Source organism: Girardinichthys multiradiatus, chromosome 6, assembly GCF_021462225.1.
Source record: "Girardinichthys multiradiatus isolate DD_20200921_A chromosome 6, DD_fGirMul_XY1, whole genome shotgun sequence".
Taxonomy (NCBI): Eukaryota; Metazoa; Chordata; class Actinopteri; order Cyprinodontiformes; family Goodeidae; genus Girardinichthys; species Girardinichthys multiradiatus.
Genome location: NC_061799.1, coordinates 46,480,869 through 46,502,301, shown reverse-complemented (window position 1 = coordinate 46,502,301; position 21,433 = coordinate 46,480,869). Strand labels below are relative to the sequence as shown.

At 45.2% G+C, this 21,433-nt stretch overlaps 2 protein-coding genes across 4 annotated transcripts in view; both read left to right on the top strand.

The window, feature by feature from the left end:
• Window positions 1-7,885, top strand: part of LOC124869309 (cytochrome P450 7B1) — a 16,230-nt gene extending 8,345 nt beyond the window's left edge. The window contains exons 2-6 of one of the 2 annotated variants that reach the window (XM_047367105.1): window positions 1,180-1,316; window positions 5,099-5,698; window positions 6,054-6,260; window positions 6,332-6,510; window positions 6,717-7,885. In XM_047367105.1, coding sequence (XP_047223061.1) covers window positions 1,180-1,316; window positions 5,099-5,698; window positions 6,054-6,260; window positions 6,332-6,510; window positions 6,717-7,010 — 1,417 coding nt within the window. In that variant the 3' untranslated portion in view covers window positions 7,011-7,885. The remainder of the gene's footprint in view (window positions 1-1,179; window positions 1,317-5,098; window positions 5,699-6,053; window positions 6,261-6,331; window positions 6,511-6,716) is intronic. The other variant, XM_047367106.1, reaches the window with a different exon arrangement.
• Window positions 7,886-15,256: 7,371 nt separating this feature from the next.
• pex5lb (peroxisomal biogenesis factor 5-like b) overlaps window positions 15,257-21,433 on the top strand; it is a 43,124-nt gene continuing 36,947 nt past the window's right edge. For both annotated transcript variants that reach the window (XM_047367088.1, XM_047367087.1), the window contains exon 1: window positions 15,257-15,602. In XM_047367088.1, coding sequence (XP_047223044.1) covers window positions 15,588-15,602 — 15 coding nt within the window. In that variant the 5' untranslated portion in view covers window positions 15,257-15,587. The remainder of the gene's footprint in view (window positions 15,603-21,433) is intronic.

The following is a 21,433-nucleotide window of genomic DNA, read 5'->3' as shown; positions in this document are numbered from 1 at the left end:
CTACAGATTCCTGCACTGACAGTGTGCACCTGAACACACCCCAGGATGATTCCGGTCTAAAACTACTAAAAGTACCCTTGAATGCAGCATCATGTTCCCAGATGAACCTTCAGTCCTGCAGATGTTTATCTGAATGTGGAGATGGTCCCAGAGCTCCTGAATAATTGCAGATGTTCTGATCTGAAACACCAGGAGCTATCTTCTGTAAAGCTTAGATCATTGTCATCATGCTGCAGCTGCTGTGCAGGAACGAAGCTGTTGTGATCTTAAAGGGGAAGTAACTATATTTACCCTGACCATCATGACTAAGCTTCCTGACCTGTTACAGCTTAGTAACTATGAGTCAGCAGCTGATGGTTCCAGTCAGAAACTGATTCCAGTTTAAGTGGGCAATGAGGTTCCTACCAGAACATCAAAGTGGTCCTAGTTAGACCCAGCTCTCAGAGCTCTAATTAAGTCTCTGTGGTAAACATCCAGGATCCTGTAAACAGGTACAGGATCCATGTGGCCTTCAGATTGGAACCGGCTGATTTGGTTCTGTTCGGACTCTTTCTTGCTGCAGATTCCTGAGAGCCATGGAGAGGAATCTGCAGAAGCCCAAACATGAAAGACGTGAGGCCCACTTCAGCAGGAAGGGCATGTTCTGTCCTGTTTAAGCTCTTGATCCAGGCCTCATTTCCTGGTTTGTTGTTCCTCTTTAAAGAGACTGAAACGGAGCGAAAAGCAGGCAGACCTTCAGAAAGCCCACAGAAGTGTTGATCCAGAACCTTTTAACAGATCAAAGGAATGTCTGGATCACAGGAGAAAAACGGGATTACATGAGGGGCCGGAACAGACTCACTGTTTCAGAACCCAGATCCTGAAAATGTTTCAGAATCTGGACCCTGGTGGCGTTTCACTCTGAGAGCTGCAGACTGGGTCTGAGAGAAAGAGGGAAGGTGTCGGCCCCGGGGTGGGAGGACTTCCCTCAACATTTAGACTTTGTTACATTCCTGCCCCAGTTTGAGGAAGCAGAACTCTACAGAGTCCAAAGTTCACAAAGTGGTTTATTAACGTGGGAGGAGGCAGCCAGAGTCCCTACTGACGGTCTCCTCCCACGGTAAATAATGTTCTGGGCTCACATCCAAACATAATCTCATCCCAGACTAATGAACTGGGAATGTTTGGTTTGTCTTGCAGAAAACAGGATGAACCTCCTCTGATTAAAGGCTGGATTCCCTTCATTGGGAAGGCCCTGGAGTTTGGAAAAGATGCTCATAAGTTTCTTGAAGAACATAAGAGGAAGTATGGAGACGTGTTTACAGTCCAGATTGCAGGTTGGTACTGAAATGTGTTCTGAACAGCTGCATGGAGGTAAAACTCAGAGCTTTTTGTACAGCAGGATACACTTTTATCTCCATGTTTCAGCTTTATTTCATTTGTCAATATCTGCTCCTGCTTCTCAGGCTGTAACACATTCCAGAAAATGTGGGGAGGGAAGAGTCCAGGGCAGAAAATTAGCTCAGAGGAGAAAAGAAATCCCAGAATTGATGAAACACAATGCTCCTCAGAGAAACATCTGAAGGGATTTCATATTTCTCCCTCCTCAGGGCAGAACATCATGAAACATTCAGGTGATCTGGAGGAATTTTAGGGACTATGTCGGTCCCTCAGACAATTCTGCATCCAGAACCATCATCCATCACCAGCTGATAGAACCTCATGGACCAGTGAATACTCTGGAAAACCTTCATTCAGCTCCACAATTCTGGAGTTACATTCACAGGCTCTGTGATGTTAGGAGGCTGTATCATGGTATGGGCTTGGATCATTTCCTCTTCAGTGATGCATCATTGATGGAGGAACGTCCAGCAGAGGTTCTAGAGCAACATCTGCTGCCTTCAGGGCCACATCCTCTCCAGGGATGCCTGTAATTTGCCACCGTGAGCTTGGAAGACAACATTCCACAGGCCTGGCTGAGGAAGAGGAGGGTACAGTTGGTAGACAAATCTGTCCCTAATGTTAGAGACTGTTTCTGGAATGTGTTGCAACCTGGAAGGAATGAATAATACAATCCATGAAGATGATCTGAACCTGAGTTAAAGATGTTCCTTCAATGTGGCCGGGGCCTGCTAACCTGTCAGACTTCTGTTAGAGGTAGATGGTTACTAGGGCGGCAACAACGAGTAGATAAAATCGATTATTGAAAGTGTTATTAAAACGAATTTCATTATCGATTCGTTGTGTCGCGCGATTTCTGCGTAACTCGCCATGTCGTGGAGCCGTTTATGTCACCTGCAGAGCTGTGAATGCAGACTGACCGAAGTAAAGTTCAAAAAACCACCCGCAGAACGAGATGAACGGACCGAGCTGAACGGACCGAGCTGAACGGACCGAGATGAACGGACCGTGATGGACGGACCGAGATGAACGGACCGAGATGAACGGACCGAGATGAACGGAGCGAGATGAACGGAGCGAGATGAACGGACCGAGATGAACGGAGCGAGATGAACGGACCGAGATGAACGGACCGAGATGAACGGACCGTGATGGACGGACCGAGATGAACGGACCGAGATGAACGGAGCGAGATGAACGGACCGAGATGAACGGACCGAGATGAACGGAGCGAGATGAACGGACCGAGCTGAACGGACCGAGATGAACGGACCGTGATGGACGGACCGAGATGAACGGACCGAGATGAACGGACCGAGATGAACGGACCGTGATGGACGGACCGAGATGAACGGACCGAGATGAACGGACCGAGATGAACGGAGCGAGATGAACGGACCGTGATGGACGGACCGAGATGAACGGACCGAGATGAACGGACCGAGATGAACGGACCGAGATGAACGGACCGAGATGAACGGGCCGAGCTGAACGGACCGAGATGAACGGACCGAGATGAACGGACCGAGATGAACGGAGCGAGATGAACGGACCGAGATGAACGGACCGAGCTGAACGGACCGAGATGAACGGACCGAGATGAACGGACCGAGATGAACGGACCGAGATGAACGGAGCGAGATGAACGGGCCGAGCTGAACGGACCGAGATGAACGGACCGAGATGAACGGACCGAGATGAACGGACCGAGATGAACGGACCGAGATGAACGGACCGAGATGAACGGACCGAGATGAACGGAGCGAGATGAACGGGCCGAGCTGAACGGACCGAGATGAACGGACCGAGATGAACGGACCGAGATGAACGGACCGAGATGAACGGGCCGAGCTGAACGGACCGAGATGAACGGACCGAGATGAACGGACCGAGATGAACGGACCGAGCTGAACGGACCGAGCTGAACGGACCGAGATGAACGGACCGAGATGAACGGACCGAGATGAACGGACCGAGATGAACGGACCGAGATGAACGGAGCGAGATGAATGGACCGAGATGAACGGACCGAGCTGAACGGACCGAGCTGAACGGACCGAGCTGAACGGAACGAACTGGAGGCAGAGTGGAGGCGGTATTATGAAAGGAAATGAAGTAAATTCTCCAAATGATTGATGCAGAGTAAACCGTTGAAGTCAAGTCATTAAAAGTGTGGGAGCACTTCACGCTTCACTAAACTAAAAATGAATAACATGCGAGGTTTGAAGAAGTGACTGGACATGACCCTGGAGCACCACGGTGATGATACAGCACCTGAAACGGGAACATGTTGGAGTCGATGAGGGTGAAGGGAGCTCAGCAGCAGCGTACGCCGCAACAATATCCTATATATTATTATTATCCTATATTAGTTCCTGTTCAAAGTGAGGAAATGTAACGTTAGTCTCTCCGGTAGCTCGTCTGATGACACTGTTAGCTGGTTAATGACAACGGTAGTGGACGTCTGTGTTACTTTATATGACAGTTTAATTAGCTTAATCATTGTTTAAATGTGCTTTATAATGATTAAGCCTCAAATTTTAATTTGCTGACAGAGTCTGAGTGAAGACACTGCTCTGGATGGGAGGAGGAGTGAGGATGGAGTGCTTTCAGACAGGGATTAAAGTAACTTCTTAGATCTACTCAAATTTGTAACATTAAGTCCATCCATCCATTGTCTTCCGCTTATCCGGGTCGGGTCGTGGGGGCATCAGCCTAAGCAGAGAGACCCAGACTTCCCTCTCCCCAGCTCCTCCGGGGGAATCCCAAGGCGTTCCCAGGCCAGCCGAGAGACATAGTCCCTCCGGCGTGTCCTGGGTCGTCCCCTGGGCCTCCTCCCGGTGGGACATGCCTGGAACACCTCACCAGGGAGGCGTCCAGGAGGCATCCTAACCAGAGGCCCAAGCCACCTCAACTGGCTCCTCTTGACATGGAGAAGCGGCGGCTCTACTCCGAGCTCCTCCCGGATGGCCGAGCTCCTCGCCCTATCTCTAAGGGAGAGCCCAGACACCCTGCAGAGAAAACTCCTTTCGGCCGCTTGTATCCAGGATCTCGTTCTTTTGGTCATGACCCAAAGCTCATGACCGTAGATGAGGGTAGGAACGTAGACCGACCGGTAAATCGAGAGCTTTGCTTTTTGACTCAAATGTGACGGATGTGTTTGTGTTTAATAGCTATTTGGCCTGCTTACTTGCCTTAACGTAATACTGCCAATAAAACAAGGCATTTATTGAGTTGTTGTAAATTATACTACAGTACATACGCATACTATACTGTCTTCCTCTTTCCAGAGAACAACTACAACAATGACAGGCTTCATAATAGGAAAGACATCATGCCCACACCTTTTGTGTTTTACTAAAGCAAACATTTATTCATTTATTTTTTATTATTTAATATTATGGTAACAGAAAACTCACGCAGCAACCTGTTTTTTGCTCTCAGTCCAAATATTCTATTTTAAAATAAAAAGGGTGAAAGGTAAACATTGAAAATGCTCCTTTTTTGTCCAATTCATCAAAGGATTAATCTACAGATTAATAAATTATTAAAATAATCATTAGTTGCAGCCCTAATAGTTACCATGGCATAAACTGGGAGAACTGGTTTAGTTTCCATCTTTAAAAAGGTTTGAAACATAGAAGTCAAGAAAGGAAACATGGAGGACACAGGGCTGAATTATTTGGTGTATTTATGAGAAGCTGCTGTCTTCCTGCAGGTAAATACATGACCTTCATCATGGATCCCTTACTGTATCCCAGCATCATCAAGCAGGGCCGGCAGCTGGACTTCCACGAGTTTACCAGTAAGGTGGCTCCTCTGACATTCGGATACCCGCCCGTCCTCAGCTCCAAGTTCCCCGGCCTCTGGGAACAGATCAAGCGGTCCTTCCAGCTCCTGCAGGGGGATCACCTTGTTCCACTGACAGATAGCATGATGGGTAACCTGATGCTGGTGTTCCGTCAAGACCACCTGGATCGGGATGGTGACTGGAGGAGAGGCAGCCTGTATGAGTTCTGCTCCTCAGTTATGTTCGAGGCCACCTTTCTGACCATCTACGGGAAAACAGCGACTGGCAGCCGGCACAGGGGGATGGACAATATGAGGAAGAACTTCAACGAGTTCGACAACATGTTCCCCTTCCTCATTGCTCAGATTCCCATCTGGCTGCTTGGAGGTACCAAAGCCATCCGCCAGAAGCTGATCTCGTACTTTCTGCCACAGCAGATGTCCCGTTGGTCCAACACCTCCCAGTTTATCCAGAGACGATCAGAGCTATTTGACCAGCACGACAAGCTGAAGGACTTCGATAAAGCTGGTAGATCTTTATGTGTTTATTGAAAGCTTTGAATCCAGAGAGAGTTAGAGAAGACAGGGTATGAAACGGACAGTATATCACTGCGCCAACAAAGAATTGCTAGCTATATATTTAAATATGATTTTAAAAAAACAGAAACAGTTGTATAAGAGTCTCAGTAGGCTGACGGTATCTGCAGAACAGCCACCCTGGGTTCTGAACTGAGTTTTTCTAGGTTGAGTTTGGATCATGGAGTCGCAGCAAGTTTTTGGTGGGGGGGTTCTGTCAGAGCAGGTTAGCCGTACACAGATGAAACCAAATGAGTTTGGTGAAACCTGTTCTGGTTTGTCAGTTCTTTGTCTTTTCTGACCTCCAGCTCATCACTTTGCCATCCTGTGGGCGTCTGTGGGCAACACGGTACCTGCTACTTTCTGGGCCACGTACTTTCTGGTGAGCCAGCCTGAGGCACTGAAGATGGTCCGTCAGGAGATCGTTGACGTCTTGAGGGACAGTGGTATCAAGTTCAGCACCGACAAGTATGTGATGCTCAGCAAGGAGCAGCTGGACAAGCTCATCTTTCTGGGTACGTTCATGTCCACAATTAACCTGTTCTGGACGTGAAGCCTGTTGATAATGAGCCCTCTTCATTCTCAGAGAGCTCCATCAACGAAAGCCTCCGCCTGTCCTCGGCCTCCATGAACATCCGGGTTTCTCAGGAGGACTTCAGTCTGCGGCTGGACAACGACCGCTCAGTGGGCGTCAGGAAAGGAGACATCATTGCCCTGTACCCTCAGAGTCTGCACCTGGACCCTGAGATCTACGAGGACCCACAGGTACTGACATCAGATCCATCATTAAATTACAGGTTCAGCTTAAAGCCCCTACCCCATGCTGCATTATGGAGGGCTTTCTGTGTTTTTCTGTAAAATTCAGAGAAGGTCTAGCATAAAGACAGAACCCAGTGTCCTTCAGGATAAAACCTCTTTACAGAAGCCAGGTTTGGGTTTTCCTTTCATCAACCTTTCTCCTGTTTCTTCAGACGTTCCGGTTCGACCGCTTTGTGCAGGACAACAGAGAGAAGACTGACTTCTCCAAAAACGGACAGAAGCTCCGGTACTACCTGATGCCGTTCGGCTCCGGCTCGTCTATGTGTCCCGGACGATACTTCGCCATCAACGAGATCAAACAGTTCGTCTGTCTGCTGCTTCTTTACTTTGACCTGCAGCTGGATGATGCGCAGAACCGACCCAATCTGGACTCAAGACGAGCCGGACTGGGAATATTGATGCCCTCCTCGGATGTCCGTTTCTGCTACAGACTGCGGGCCGTCTGACCCAAGGTGCTGAAATGTGTCCTGATGTTTCATTCCCTCTGGAGGTCTTCTGGACTGATGTTTGTGTTCTGGTCGGTTCTGTGGCTCATTCAGAGCTTACTGGCCAGACTAGTTCAGTATAGACTTGAAAGATGAGTTCAATATGTTGGTTCTTTGTGAGGAGAACCAGGACCCGAACTCTTTAGGGCAAAACATAGTCTTTAGGGCCTACATAGTCACGCATGTCCATGCAAAGCTCAATTTCTACAAGCGCGTATTCAGTACCACAGAAAACTGCTCGGCAAGAAAAAGTTTCCACATCAAACAGTTTTTTTTAAATGTGAGACGCTGCTCCGAGCAGCCGGTTGCGACTATGCGCAGCATTAGGGCCACTCTCTGCCTCGCACTGACAAATCTATTCCTCTTCTTCGTCCCTAGTCTGGTTTAATGACCTTTAACACCATCTTCTTTTATTTTTGTTTTTCCAAAGCTACGCGGCGAATTAGTTCTGCCTCCCCGTTCGATGACGCCATGGCAGAAAGTGTGGGAAATGTAGGAATTTGTTCCCACAAATATAGGAAATTGCTACGCTTGACCGTGGAGCTGCGGACAGTACGCCCGACTATGTTCTGCCCTTATCTTTGTTCTTTAACCCATTTCAGAGTTGTTGATTGACGTCCCACTGATGGTGATTTTAACATCCTGATCAGTCAAATCTGGTCCAGTTCCTGCCGATCGGGTCATTGACGCATCCTGCTGATCAGGAAACTGTTTTAGTCAGAACAGAACCTTTCCAGAGGAAGGTGTTCCACAAGGATGATGTCCTACAACTAAATCCTGTAAACACTGTCTGAATATTTCTGAATCTAACATTTTAATAAACTGACTTCAAAATATGTGATTCCAACATGGATCTGTGTTCACATAAGGAACATCTCAGCATCCATCCATCCATCCATCTATCTCAATATCCATCCATCACTTCCCATGTTTCCAGGGCCACATGCCAGATGTTATGTATTTTGTTTGTTTCTCTGCCTCCTGGAGGAGGGAGGAGCACCACTCTTCAGAGCCAATTGATGTTCCACATGAGGACAAACACTCAGAAGATAATTTCCTTCCAGACCTGCGAGAAAAGCTACCCTCACAATCCCACCCTGGTCCGGCACATCCGAACCAACACAGCCGAGCATCCGTCATCGCTTGGGAAATATGCGGTGGTCCACACATGTGAAGCCTTTCTCCTGTAGAACCTGTGGGAGAGGTTTCCTCCAGGGAATCAGCAGGATGCACACCAGAGAGGGCTTGTATCCAAGCAGCACGTGTAGAAAAAGTCTGAACAGCGGCATGAGGATCCAAATAGGAGAGAAGAACTGCTGCTTCCAGGTGAGTGGGTGGAGCTTCACTCTGTCACATTTGGAGAGAAACTGTTTTCCTGTCAGATTTGCATGATGAGCCTCATGAACCGAACAGCGCTGGAAATCCACACCAGAATCCACATAGGAGAGAAGCCTATTCCTGTACAGACTATTACTGTGAAAGGAAACTTCAGTGATGAACTTCAGTTCCTCTTTCTAGCTGGCCTTCAACACTGAAACCAATTTTAAACATTTTCTTATAAATTTTAAAAATGGTGAAATTATTTGTTTAAGAATAAAACTTTATCGCTACAATACAAAATATACTTCAAATAAATGTCATAGTACGCTGACGATATTTTGATGTATATAACCAAACTGCAAGAGTCTATTCCTACGGTGTTAGAAATTCAATTCAAATTCAATTCAATTCAAAGATACTTTATTGATCCCCGAGGGGAAATTAGAAGTCCAGTAGAACCCATCCAAACATCATGACACAAGACAAGGGAGGACGGGTCACCGAGGCTTTGCTGCCCACTCACAGGCGCTGCCCTGACTAGATGAGAAAAGAGGCCACATTAGGAAAGTAGAGGAAATAAAAATCATATTTCACACTTTATCCTTAGCAGGATACAGTTTGAGATTGTAAAAAACCTCAGAACAAAGAAGCAACAAGTTAACAAAACAACATCATGCTGGGAACGGTGAAGGTGGTGTGAGGAGGTGCATATGTTTATCTTGAGCATGTGAGTGTGTGTAAGTGAGTCCATGAAGCACTGTCACAGAGGCCATTGTCCTTGATGATACGATGGAAGGTCCATCAACCGGCCACAAAGTTCTGAGCAGGTCCACAGATGTCCTCAGGGAAGGGAGGGAGCAGAGGGAGCAGAGCGTCATGTTTACATAACTTCCAGGAGAAGTTGAAGATAACCAGCCATCAAGGCCGTGCAGGGGAGCCAGATTCAGAAAAACAATAATTATTTGGGTTAGACTGACTCTTAATTTTCCGTCAGCCTTGAGAGTCTCACTGGTTCTTCTCAAAGGTGAATCCAAACAGCTAAATTCCTGGTCTTTCTGCCAGATCCAAGCAAACAACTTTCTCCAAGATTTAATCCATTTCACCCCTGAGTCCAGAAACTGCAACCTGCCTGCGATCCTAAGGATCACATCCAGTCTGCGATTCAGCTCACGTAACATCTCAAATAAATGAGCTTTTTAGTTCTTTCTTGGAGTACAGGATATACTGGGGAAAAAGTGAACCAATTTAGGGCGATGAGTAGGGCTGGGTAAAAAAATCGAGGCAATCGATTTCGGATCAATTACATTTAAATTAAGCAATATCAATTCATAAGGCATGAAATCGATTTTTCAACAGTCTCGTGCGTGAGGTCAGGTTCATGTTCAAACACAAAATGGCCACCGCGAGTAAGGCTGCGTTCAGCAAGCTATCCCAACTAAAATCTGATGTCTGGAACCATTTCGGATTTAAAACGACACAAAATGACAAAGAGCTGGACAGAACCAAAGTGGTTTGCAAGATCTGCCAAGCAGAGGTCAGTTATTGTAGAAATACTACAAACTTAAAAAACCACTTGACGAGGCATCACGCTAACAAAAGAAACTAAGAGACTCGCTAGCATTACCAGCCGATTCTCCGCGGGCCATTAAGATAACAGAGGCCATCGCAGCTTTCGTTTGTAAAGATTTACGGCCGTACTCGGTAGTAGAAAACGAAGGCTTCAAACGACTCCTTCATGTGCTCGAACCACACTATGTTATGGTGCAACGTAAACATCCGACTGAAACGGTCATCCCCATGATGTACACACATGTAAAAGACAACATCTTAACAAAAATGGAATCAGCAGAAAGAGTCGGCATAACGTGTGACACATGGACGTCACTGTCAACGCAGTCGTACATGGCAGTGACTTGTCACTATATTGACAATGAGTGGTGCCTCATCTCTCATGTACTAGAAACCACCGAGGTTCACACAAGCCACACAGCTAGTAATATAGCGGATATGTTGATGGGATCCATTCAGAAATGGGGGTTGACCAGCAAAGATCCAGCAGTCGTTATGGACAACGCTGCAAATATGGTTGGTGCGGTGGAGATAATGCAGCTAATGCACGTTGGCTGCTTTGCGCACAAACTGAATTTGGCCTCACAAGCAGCTCTAAAGATCCCAGCTGTGTCACAGCTGCGTGTGATGTAAGTATTTAGAGAATAAAATGTTTTAAATAATAATTATTTTTCATTGACAATTAAAAGATTCTATATTGGATTGTAAGAAATATTATATAATTTTACAGTTTATAAATTATTTTCAATCTGTTTATTTCGGGGGGTTTTCCTGTCTTTTTCAACAGCAAAATACTGAGGGTATTAAAATCGATGAAGGAGCTCAGGAGATGGGTGAAGCAACTTTGCCCAAGAAGCCTAAGAAATCCAGCACCTTGGAGTCTCTCCTTGAGACAATCTACTCACCAATAGTAAAAAACCATAGACAAAAAACTCCAGCAATGAGGGTTGAAGATGAAATAAGAAGATGCAGGGCAGAAAACCCTGCTGGGCTGAATGAGAATCCTCTGAACTGGTGGAGGTCAAATGAAAGAGAGTTTCCACTGTTGGCTCAAATTGCTAAGCAATACCTTTGTGTCGGAGGGACCAGTATTTCGTCAGGAAGGGTGTTTTCCACAGTGATATTGTCACTGTAAAAAGGAGCTGCCTAACCCCGGATCATGTCAATGAGCTCCTTTTCCTTCACAAGAATCTCACATTTAGTGAGAAGTGAGAACAAAGTCACATTGACAGGTCTTAACAGTTTAAGTTTATTTGTAATTTTGTTACCATTATTACTTCATTTTGAACTTAAAGAAACAGTACCCTAATGCAGTTTGCAGTTATGGAAACTTGTAGGTCCAAGTACAGTTTTACTTTCACTTCTTTTCTCATTTCAAGTTTGCCCTTTTGAGACTTGACAGTTTTGTTTCCAGTTCAATTTTAAGCTGTCCAACTTACAAGTCTGGACTTTCTGTTTTATGTTCTGTTTACGGTGAAGATAAAAAATAAACTAAATTTGTATTTTGTAACTCAGTTGAGCCACTTTAATTATTTAAGACCATAATGAATTTAATTGAATCGAATGGAATTGCAAATACTCGATTCAGAACCTTATGAATCAAAATCGAATCGATTTAGAAAATTAGCCACAGTACCCAGCGCTAGCGATGAGCCTAATTCTCTTAATCAGTTACCCCTTAAAATAGCCTCTAAGAAATTTACATATTTGGGAATTGAGATTATGAAATGTTATAAGTTCTTGTATGAAGCTAATTTTACAAAGATGTTAGACGGGTTTAAAAAAGAAGATTGCATTTTGGAAGTCCTTTCCGTTATCATTAATTGGTAGAGTTAATGCTATAAAAATCATCTGTTTTCTCCAACTTTTGTACTTGTTTCAAAACATTCGCATATATCTTATATCTTTTTACCGTTTATTTGGAAATATAAAAGTCATAGGGTAAAAACAAATTCACCTGTGTAAAACAAAACTTTATGGCGGACTGCTTTGACCAGAGTTTAAGTACTATTACTTTGCTACTAACATACGGTATTTAGCTCAATGGTTGGATGACTGCCACAGTGGGGAGCTGGCTGGATTTGGACCGGGGAAACTGTGCACCTTATGCTTTTGGGGAAGTTGCAATGAGTCCTAGTTTTACGTAAACAGAAATATTATAATCATAATCCAAGACTTCACAATACTATTCGAATTTGGAGGCAGATAAGGAAGGTATTTAAATTAGGACATTTGTCTTTTGCATCTCCTGTAGCAGCTAACCCATCATTTATTCCCTCGGTCAACGATGGCGCATTCGACCGATGGAAAGAAAAGGGGTTACAAAATGTTGGTGATTTGTATATGCAACGCGGGTTTTCTTCATTTCAGCACCTTAAAGAGAAATACAATTTCTCTTTATTTTTAGATATATGCAAATTAGGAATTATGTAAGATCCCACATTGAAGCTTTTGAAACTACAATGGCAGACAAGTTAGATCAATGTGGACTGTGTGACTGGGAGAAATTCTGTTTTGTTCATATATGAAACATTAACTATTTCACAAATTGACATGTCTAAAGTAAAGTCTGCATGGTGAAAAGAAGTTGGGGTAGACATTGATAATGATGTTTGGATCAATGGTTTGAGGTATATCAGTTTGTGTCCTATAAACGTACATCACTGTTTAATTTAGTTTAAAATGCCTCATAGGCTGCATAAAATATTCCCAGAGATTTCACCAATCTGTAATAAATGTAGGTGTGATGAGGCAAGTTTATTTCATAGTTTTCTAACCTGTAACAAACTGCAGAGCTTTTGGACTTCAGTACTTTGTTTTTTTTCACACCTTTTTGGGATGAGACTTCAGCCTGACCCAGTTTGGATCGTTGTTGGACTTTCCGGAACAATCGACAACGCTTCATAGCTCACAAGGCCATCTCATGTCATATGGGTTGATGTCTGCAAAGAAACTCATTCTTCTTTTATGGAAACGGAAGGAGACTCCATCAATGAAAGTCTTTATGAATAATGGCAGACTTTACACCGTTACAGCCTTAATCATACACTAGAAGAGTGGACAATTGTGGAAACCATTTATTTCGCATTTGGAAAATACGGGTCAACATTATATCCGACAGATAGCACCGTGGGTTTGAGGGTGGGATGGGTGGGACTACTTATTTTCCGTTATTTGGTTTTTATTTTGTTACTGTACGTTTGTTAGGTTGTAATTATGTTTTTTATGTGAAAAAGCGAAGCAGCCTGTGACTGTTAAAAGAAATGACTGTATTGTAGAATTTTCTTTGGCCTTTTAATAAAAATATTGGAAACTGAAAGAATCAAACTTTAAAGCTCAGGATTTATATCCGGACTTGATGAGCTGGACTCTCCAGCAGAGGGCGCTGTGGTCCTCAGTTGCAGCTGATTTCCAGCAGGTAGAAACTTATTTTTCTTCATTCTTCTGCTTCACTTCTAACATTTGTTCATCTCTTCTAAATGTGATGAATTTGCTGACAGTTTCCTGCGTTTTGTCTCAAACTGGCTCAATTCGGTTCGGACCAGACTGGGAGCCTACAAAGAGAAGGTTTAGTTACAGAAACTTTGTACAGATGTGATAAATCATTAAAGGTTTTCGTCGCTTAAAACATTTATTTTATTCTGATTTAAAGAACATGCTCAGCAGCAGAACCTCGGTTCTGTTTGGAACACAACTAAATCCAGATTCCAGTCTTTAAAAGCGCTGTGGGTGTTAGTGGAGATCTGATCTGAACCTGCTGACACTCAGAACATCTACAGCCGCCTGCGGATTAAAGGAACAACTGTATTTTGTTTCATTTGGACCAGAACTTGTCATCAAGGCCTTAAAATAACATTAGAGCTTAACCAGAACCAGCTCCACAATGACCGTGACCCAGAGAATTTACCTTTAACCTTCTAAGTTAACCCAACAGCCTGTTAAATCCAGAATAGAATTTAAAATTCTCCTCCTCACATATAAAGCCCTTAATGATCTAGCTCCATCATACATCAGAGATCTGATTGGTCCATATGCTCCTAACAGAGCACTTTGTTCTCAGACTGCAGGTTTACTGGTGGTTCCTAGAGTCTCTAGAAGTAGAATGGGAGGCAGATCCTTTAGTTATCAGGCTCCTCTCCTGTGGAACCAGCTCCCAGTTTTAGTCCGTGAGGCAGACACCCTGTCTACTTTTAAGGCTAGGCTTAAAACTTTCCTTTTTGATAAAGCTTATAGTTAGACTGGCTTAGTTTATCCTGAGTTATCTCTGTAGTTATGCTGCTATAGGCTTAGGCTGCTGGAGGACATAATGACCACTTTCACCTTCTTCGCTACATTCTCATACTACTCTCTAATTCTGTATTATTTGCTGTTATTTCATCTTTTAACCTTGTTCTCTCTTTTCTCTTCCTAGAAACTACACCTGGCCTGACTCTGTGTCTACCTGTGACACCTTTCTAGAGAGGAGCATCGTCTGAGCTTCTGCTGGCAACAACTTAATGCTCACCTTCTACAGATGATCCACATAGCCCTGTCTTTCAGTGTTTAACCCTTTCTCTCTCCTAGACATGGCTACTGACTGAGCTTCTACTGTAACTAACTCTATGTTCTCTCTTTCAGACTCTAACCTTGAAAACTGGCTCAGAGTTTATCTGTTCTTTCTTTCTAGATGAAACGACTAAAGGAGCTACATCCATTAACATTTACTTTTCCTTCCCATAGAAAGGACTCCTGGATCAGTGCTTCTTTGTTCTCTTAGTGTCTCTGCTCTGTTCTCTCTAACCTCCAGTCGGTCGTGGCAGATGGCCGCTCACACTGAGCCTGGTTCTGGTTCTGCTGGAGGTTTCTTCCTGTTAAAAGGGAGTTTTTCCTCTCCACTGTCGCTACATGCATGCTCAGTATGAGGGATTGCTGCAAAGTCAACACCAGTGACTGTCCACTGTCTCTACATGCTCATCCAGGAGGAGTGAATGCTGCAAGTCACTGACTGGATGCAATCTGCTGGGTTTCCTTAGATAGAAAAACTTTTGATCCAATTTGAATAAATAACTGAATCTGACTGAACTGTTCAATGGTTACGATTAATTAGAATGTATGAACCTGACTGTTGTGAAGAACTTTAAGACGACATGTTGTGAATTGGTGCTATATAAATAAACTGAACTGAATTGATGAGCCGGTTCCGATCAGAACCATCTGCTAGGATTTGTTCTCTTTCTGCATCTGGACCACCGAGAGGCTGCGCCTTAGAATGCTTTTATTGTGAAAATCTCACAGGAAGTCATTGTCTGCACTCCTCGGAACTGTTCGTCCATGTTCGGCTCCAATCGGTTTATTTTCATCTCTGCCTCCAGCTGAGCGGAGCTAGAAGTTCGGACGTCGAGGAGCTTTTAGCTGCTGCGGAGCCGAACCGAAACCGGAACTGGATCTGGACCACAGCGTGACCGAAAGATAGAGAGCGACGGGGACTACAGCGGGACTGGGACACAGAGAGCAGAACCGGGACTGTAAGTGAAGCGGGACCGGGACAGTAACAGGACCGAAATCAGCATTATTTGAGTCTCGAAGTGAGAGAGGTTCCGGTCGGACAACCAGCGGTTCCCGGCAGCAGAGCCAGGTCAAAGTGGACTTCTGGTGGCTGCAGACAAGATCATGTACCAGGTCCAGGTGAGTGAACCCGACAGAACTCTAGCAGAACCCCAAAGAGCTAAGTGAGTGCTCGTTGATTAACCCAGTCAGGAAAGTTCCTCTGGTCCAGTTCTTCAACGTTTTTACTGGGTTCTGATTAATTCTACAGAACAGAAACCGGTCGGAATTTATTCGTTTTTTATTTTTCTTTACAAGATGTTAATGCGGTTCTGATGGGTTCTAAATAAATTAAACATTTGTTCTGATCGAGGGAACCTGAACCAGCAGAACTCAGTTCCTGATTCTGTTCAGATTATGATTCTATTTATTGTCCACATGGAGAAAGTTGGGTTGGACTTCAAACCACAGAGAGATGAGAAAAATATGAAGAGAACAGAGCCAGCCAGTACCTGAAAGTACCAGACAGAACCAGCTGTGTTCATCATCACAGAACCCAACAGCATACATATTGTACCTGACAGTACTGATGATCCATTTTTCAGGAACATGAGCAGAACCGTCCTGTAATTCTTCATGCGTAGCTTTAATGGGAAGAAACCACACGACCCGGTTTCCAAGTTTATTTAGATCCAAACCTCTGTGATCCATTCCCAGTTAAAGTGTCTGATGCTGGCCGGTTCTCTGGCGTCTCCGATCCAGAACATCAAGTCAGTGAAAGTTGCACGTAGGTCTTTTCCAGAAAGGATCAGACTCCTGGAGGGTGGAGCATGTTTTAATGATCCGATTTTTCTTTCAGATCTCTGAAATCTTCAGAACTCCTGCAGATGTTAGAACGGGTCACGGCAGCCTAAAGAACTACATGCATATAAAGTACTGACAGGTTGAACAAAGAGTAACAAAAAAATCATAAATCCTTGGCAACATAAAATGAACATTATCTGCAATCAAGAACCCGTTATGGGTCGACCTCTGATCCTGTTGGTTCCTGTCAGGTTCTCATAGTGTTCCTCTCTTTAGGTCCCCTTCGAGTTCCTCCTTGCAGTGCTTATAGAAACGAGAAAGTAATAAAATCATCAAACTGTCAGTTGTTAGAGTCATTCATTTTATTGATGTTTAGTCAGAATGAGCCTCAAACCCAGTTGGATCTATGAATCAGAATCAGAACCAACCTTAAATGGCCAGTATTGTGACAACAAGGAATTTGACGAAACCGACTCTGTGTCAGCTGGTTTTAGTGAACAGTGCTCTGTAGCGCCACCTGAAGGTAAAGCTCTGAACAGTTTATGTGCAGGGTGTGTGGGGTCTGCAGAGATTTTAGCAGCTCTTCTTCTGACCCTTGACCTGTATAAGTCCTGGATGGAGGGAAGGTCAGCTCTGATTATTCTCTCTGCAGTCCTGATTATTCATTGCAGTCTGGACCTGTCCTGTTTTGTGGATGATCCAAACCACACTGAGATGGATGAAGACAGGACAGACTGAATGATGGCAGTGGAGAAGATGACCAACAGCTCCTGTGGAAGGTTGAACTTCTTGAGTTGCCTCAGGAAGTACAGTCTCTGCTGGACCTTCTTCTGAACAGTGTCTATGTGTGAAGACCATCTCAGGTCCTCAGAGATGGTGGTTCCTAAGAACCTGAAGTGGTCCACGACCGATACAGTGTTGTTGAGGATGGTGAGGGGGGTGTATGGGGGTGGTGTTCTCTGAAAGTCCACCACCATTTCCACAGTCTTGAGTAGGTTGAGTTCCAGGTAGTTCTGACCGCACCAGTGTACCAGCTGATCCACCTGCTGTCTGTATGCAGACTCATCACCGTCCTGGATCAGTCCAATGACAGTGGTGTCATCTGCAAACTTCAGGAGTTTCACGGACGAGTCCGATGAGGTGCAGTCATTTGTGTACAGAGAGAAGAGGAGTGGAGATAGAACACACCCCTGGGGGGCACCAGTACTTATTGATCTGGATCAGGAGAAGATGCTCCCCAGTCTCACCTGCTGCTGTCGGTCCGTCAGGAAGCTGTTGATCCACTGACAGGTGGAGGTTGGGACGTTGAGCTGGGTGAGCTTCTGGTGGAGGATGTCTGGTATGATGGTGTTGAAGGTGGAGCTGAAGTCTACAAACAGGATCCTGGCGTACGTCCCTGGGTGGTTGAGATGTTGCAGGATGAAGTGTAGACCTAAGTTAACAGCATCATCTGCTGACCTGTTTGCTCGATAAGCAAACTGCAGGAGGTCCAGCAGGGGGCCTGTGATGTCCTTCAGGTGCTTCAACACCAGCCGCTCAAAGGATTTCATGACCACAGACGTCAGGACTACAGGCCTGTAGTCATTTAATCCTAGGATGGTGGGTTTCTGGGGAACCGGGATGATGGTGGATCGTTTTAAGGAGGAGGGGACCTCACACAGCTTCAGAGACTTGTTGAAGATCTCAGTGAAGATGAAGGTTAGTTGACCAGCGCAGGTTTTCAAGCAGAGAGGGGAGACACCATCAGGACCTAGAGATTTCTACCCATTCAGATGCTGGAAGACCCTATTAACATGTTCTTCTCTGATCTTTAGTGCAGGCAGGAGAGAGGAGGGGGTGGTAGAGTTCTTGGTGGGAGATCCAGGTCGACTCTTTGCATGAGAGTGAGGTGTTAAAGGCTGGTAACCAAACCTGGGTTCATCGCCAGCCTTTCACAAGGCTGATGCCTTATTGGCTTATCTTCTGCGGCACCATGAGTTCAGGTTCTTCACGTCTCTGCAAAGGTTCTAACTACCTGTTTGTTCTTAGAATGTTCTTCATCTCTGAATGCAGATTTGCGGTCATTCTGATCTCAGAGTTCATTCTGTCCATCCATCTGTCCGTTTGTTCATCCAACCGACTGTTGATCCGTCCATCCATCCATGCACGTTTTTCTTCTCCTTTGCTTGTTCAGTCATCTCTCTGCTCTGTGATCTCCGGTGTGGTACAGAGTATCTATCTGTAACATCCATCAGTGAGAAGATCAACTGACACCTGAAGCAGAAAAGCAAACACATTTCCACCTTTAAAAGAGAAGAAGATAAATGGCTTCTGTTCTATAAAGAGGTATTCAAATATTTAGGCTTTTTAATTTGTTCTTTATATTTGAACTCATCTGCATGAACAGAAAAATGTCCGTTTTTTTAATGTTTCCTGGCTAAGAAATGTCATGTAGTCGTGGAGACACTTCCATCCAGCCTGACTGTGTGGTTGTTTGGAGGAAGCTCCTGCAGCAGCACGAGTCTCAGCTGCAGCTCTCTGACTGAGGAAGAAAGCAGCCCCCAGCTCTGTGGGTGTGGGTGTGGGTGGTGCTGCTGACCCATTCTTTGACACGGAGTACCAGATTGCATGAAGAAGACACTGAGCATGATTTTAGGAAAACATGTAGGTGAATGACTTGTAGTTTCTTCACATCATCGTGACTTTACCTTCTCAAACATTTTTCTGCAGCATTGAAGCAGCACCAGAGAACCTGGACACTTTGGACCTAAATAATATTACAGCTCCAGCCTTTCCCTGCCACATTAATACTGTGTTCAGTGATATTGTAATTAAGGCGACTTTGTGGTGATTCTGCAGCTCCAGCTGAAACACAAACGGACCTTCTGGTTTCCTCAACTAAACATCTGGAGCTTTTTTGGGGGGGGGCAGATGCAGGATTTTGATGAATATGTATTTTTAAATATTTTCCGTTATGAGATGATGAGGGTGATGAACGTGATGCTTCCTCCCAGGATGCTCAGGTGCAACGATGCAGCTGACAGTTTCTCATCGAGTCCACCGGCAGTCCTTCATGACTTTCAGACCCGGTTCAGTCTCTGTGACTGAAGATTCTGGGTTCTGTTTTCCATCATGGACTCTGTGCTTCAGGGAAACCTTCAGTTCCATCCCAGTAACTCTAGCAGATAGAGTAAAGCATGCTATAATACCAGCTTCCCTGATGGATCAGTTTGTGCCTCATTTGGGCTCTGAGTTTGGTTCTGAACAGACAGGAAACCAGAAAGCTGTCCGTGAAACATCTGCAGAGTCATTGGGATCCATCCGTCACTCTTTCTGGGACAGACTTCTGCAGGAAAACAAAAGCACACAATCGTTTAATGGAGTTTAATCCAAAGTAAGATTATTAATCCGAGTCAGTGTGTAGTTCAGGGATCTGGGAAGGTCCCGGATCCAACTGACTGATCAAAGCTGAGCCCTGGTGTTCAGGTTGAGTCATCCAGCTGAAGACAACCAATCAGAGAGCAGAGTCCACTGAGGTAGGGCTTTGATCCGCCACCACACAGTCACGATGAGATGTGAAGACTCAGACACTGACTTTCATGTGACAGCGGGTCAGTTTCATTCACTGCAAAAGAAACTGGACACAAATTCTGATGGGTCCCAAACATTGTCTGCATCAAAAGAAGAGGAGGAAAGAGAGAAAAGGGTCAAGGGACAGGAAGGAGTCAAACACAAGGAGAGCAAAAGAAAATGAGGGATACAAAATTAGAATAAGAAAAGAGAAATGGAGCATGGAAGAAGAAAAAAGATGATGAAGAAAACAAGTAAACAAAATGAGAGTAAACAGTCTTCCAGTTCCATTGCAGCCTAAGAGACAAAACTCAGGGCAATACTTCACAGGATCTGGCGTGATTTCACCTGAACATCTGCAACTTCAACCTGCTGAAGAGTCTGAGTCACTCTGAAGCGATTCCTGACTGTTCCTGCCAGGAAAAAAACAATGTTTCCACTGTAGCCTGAAAGACAAAGCTCAGGGCATCAGGTTCTAAGTTTGTAGTCACATGACATGAAACCAATGTGGTGTGATGAAGATCTCTTTTCTTATCAATAAACAAAGACTATTTTGTCTCTAATTGTGGGCGGAGCTCTGGTAAAGTGGGCGGGGTTCAATGTGACATCCATCCTCAGCTTCCTGCAGCCCTGATGAGATTTCTGCAGGAAGACTGCAGGGTCCTGATGTTTCCTGAGCTCCTGAGTAACCTGAGCGTGGATGACCTGTGCTAACCTCTTCCTGTTCCAGCCCTGTTAGAAAGGGTGACCTTCAGATGGAGCTCAGAGACCAGATACACGTTCCTTTAAATGTGAAACCTGAGTCAGATATTTGTCAGCCGTCTCTGTGTCCCACAGCAGATGGTGTGTTCTCTGCAGGCTCCTGTAGCACCGTGTGCTGTAGTTACAGTGAGGGTGACCGGAGTAGTGTCAGTGTGTGTGTGTGTGTGTGTGTGTGTGTGTGTAGGACAAGTTGCTGCTGCTGCAGGATATAAATACCTGAGGCCCCAGGGGGCAGATGTTCCTCCATTACTCTTGACTTGGTGCTGCCGACAGTCTGCAGCCTCCGATCAGACCTCTGACACCATCTGATATGGGACTGAGGTGGATTCAGAATTATTGGGCCCTCGGGGGCCAAAAAATGTTTAATCCACAGAAAGAAGAGGAAAAAAAGAAAAATATGCTGCAGCAGCATAAAGACACAGAGTCAGAGGGACGGCTCTGAGAAGCCTTCCTTCATCTTGATCTTTCTGGACCTGACCTCCCGTCCGTCCATCCATCTGTCCATCCATCTGTCCATCCATCTGTCCATCCATCCATCCATCCGTCCATCCATCTGTCCATCCATCCGTCCATCTGTCCGTCTGTCCGTCCGTCCATCCATCTGTCCATCCATCTGTCCATCCATCCGTCTGTCCATCCATCCGTCCATCCATCCATCTGTCCGTCTATCCATCCATCTGTCTGTCCATCTGTCCATCCATCTGTCCGTCTGTCCATCCATCTGTCCGTCCTTCCATCCATCTGTCCGTCCTTCCATCCATCTGTCCGTCCATCCATCCATCTGTCCGTCTATCCATCCATCTGTCTGTCCATCTGTCCATCCATCCATCCATCTGTCCATCCATCCGTCCATCCAT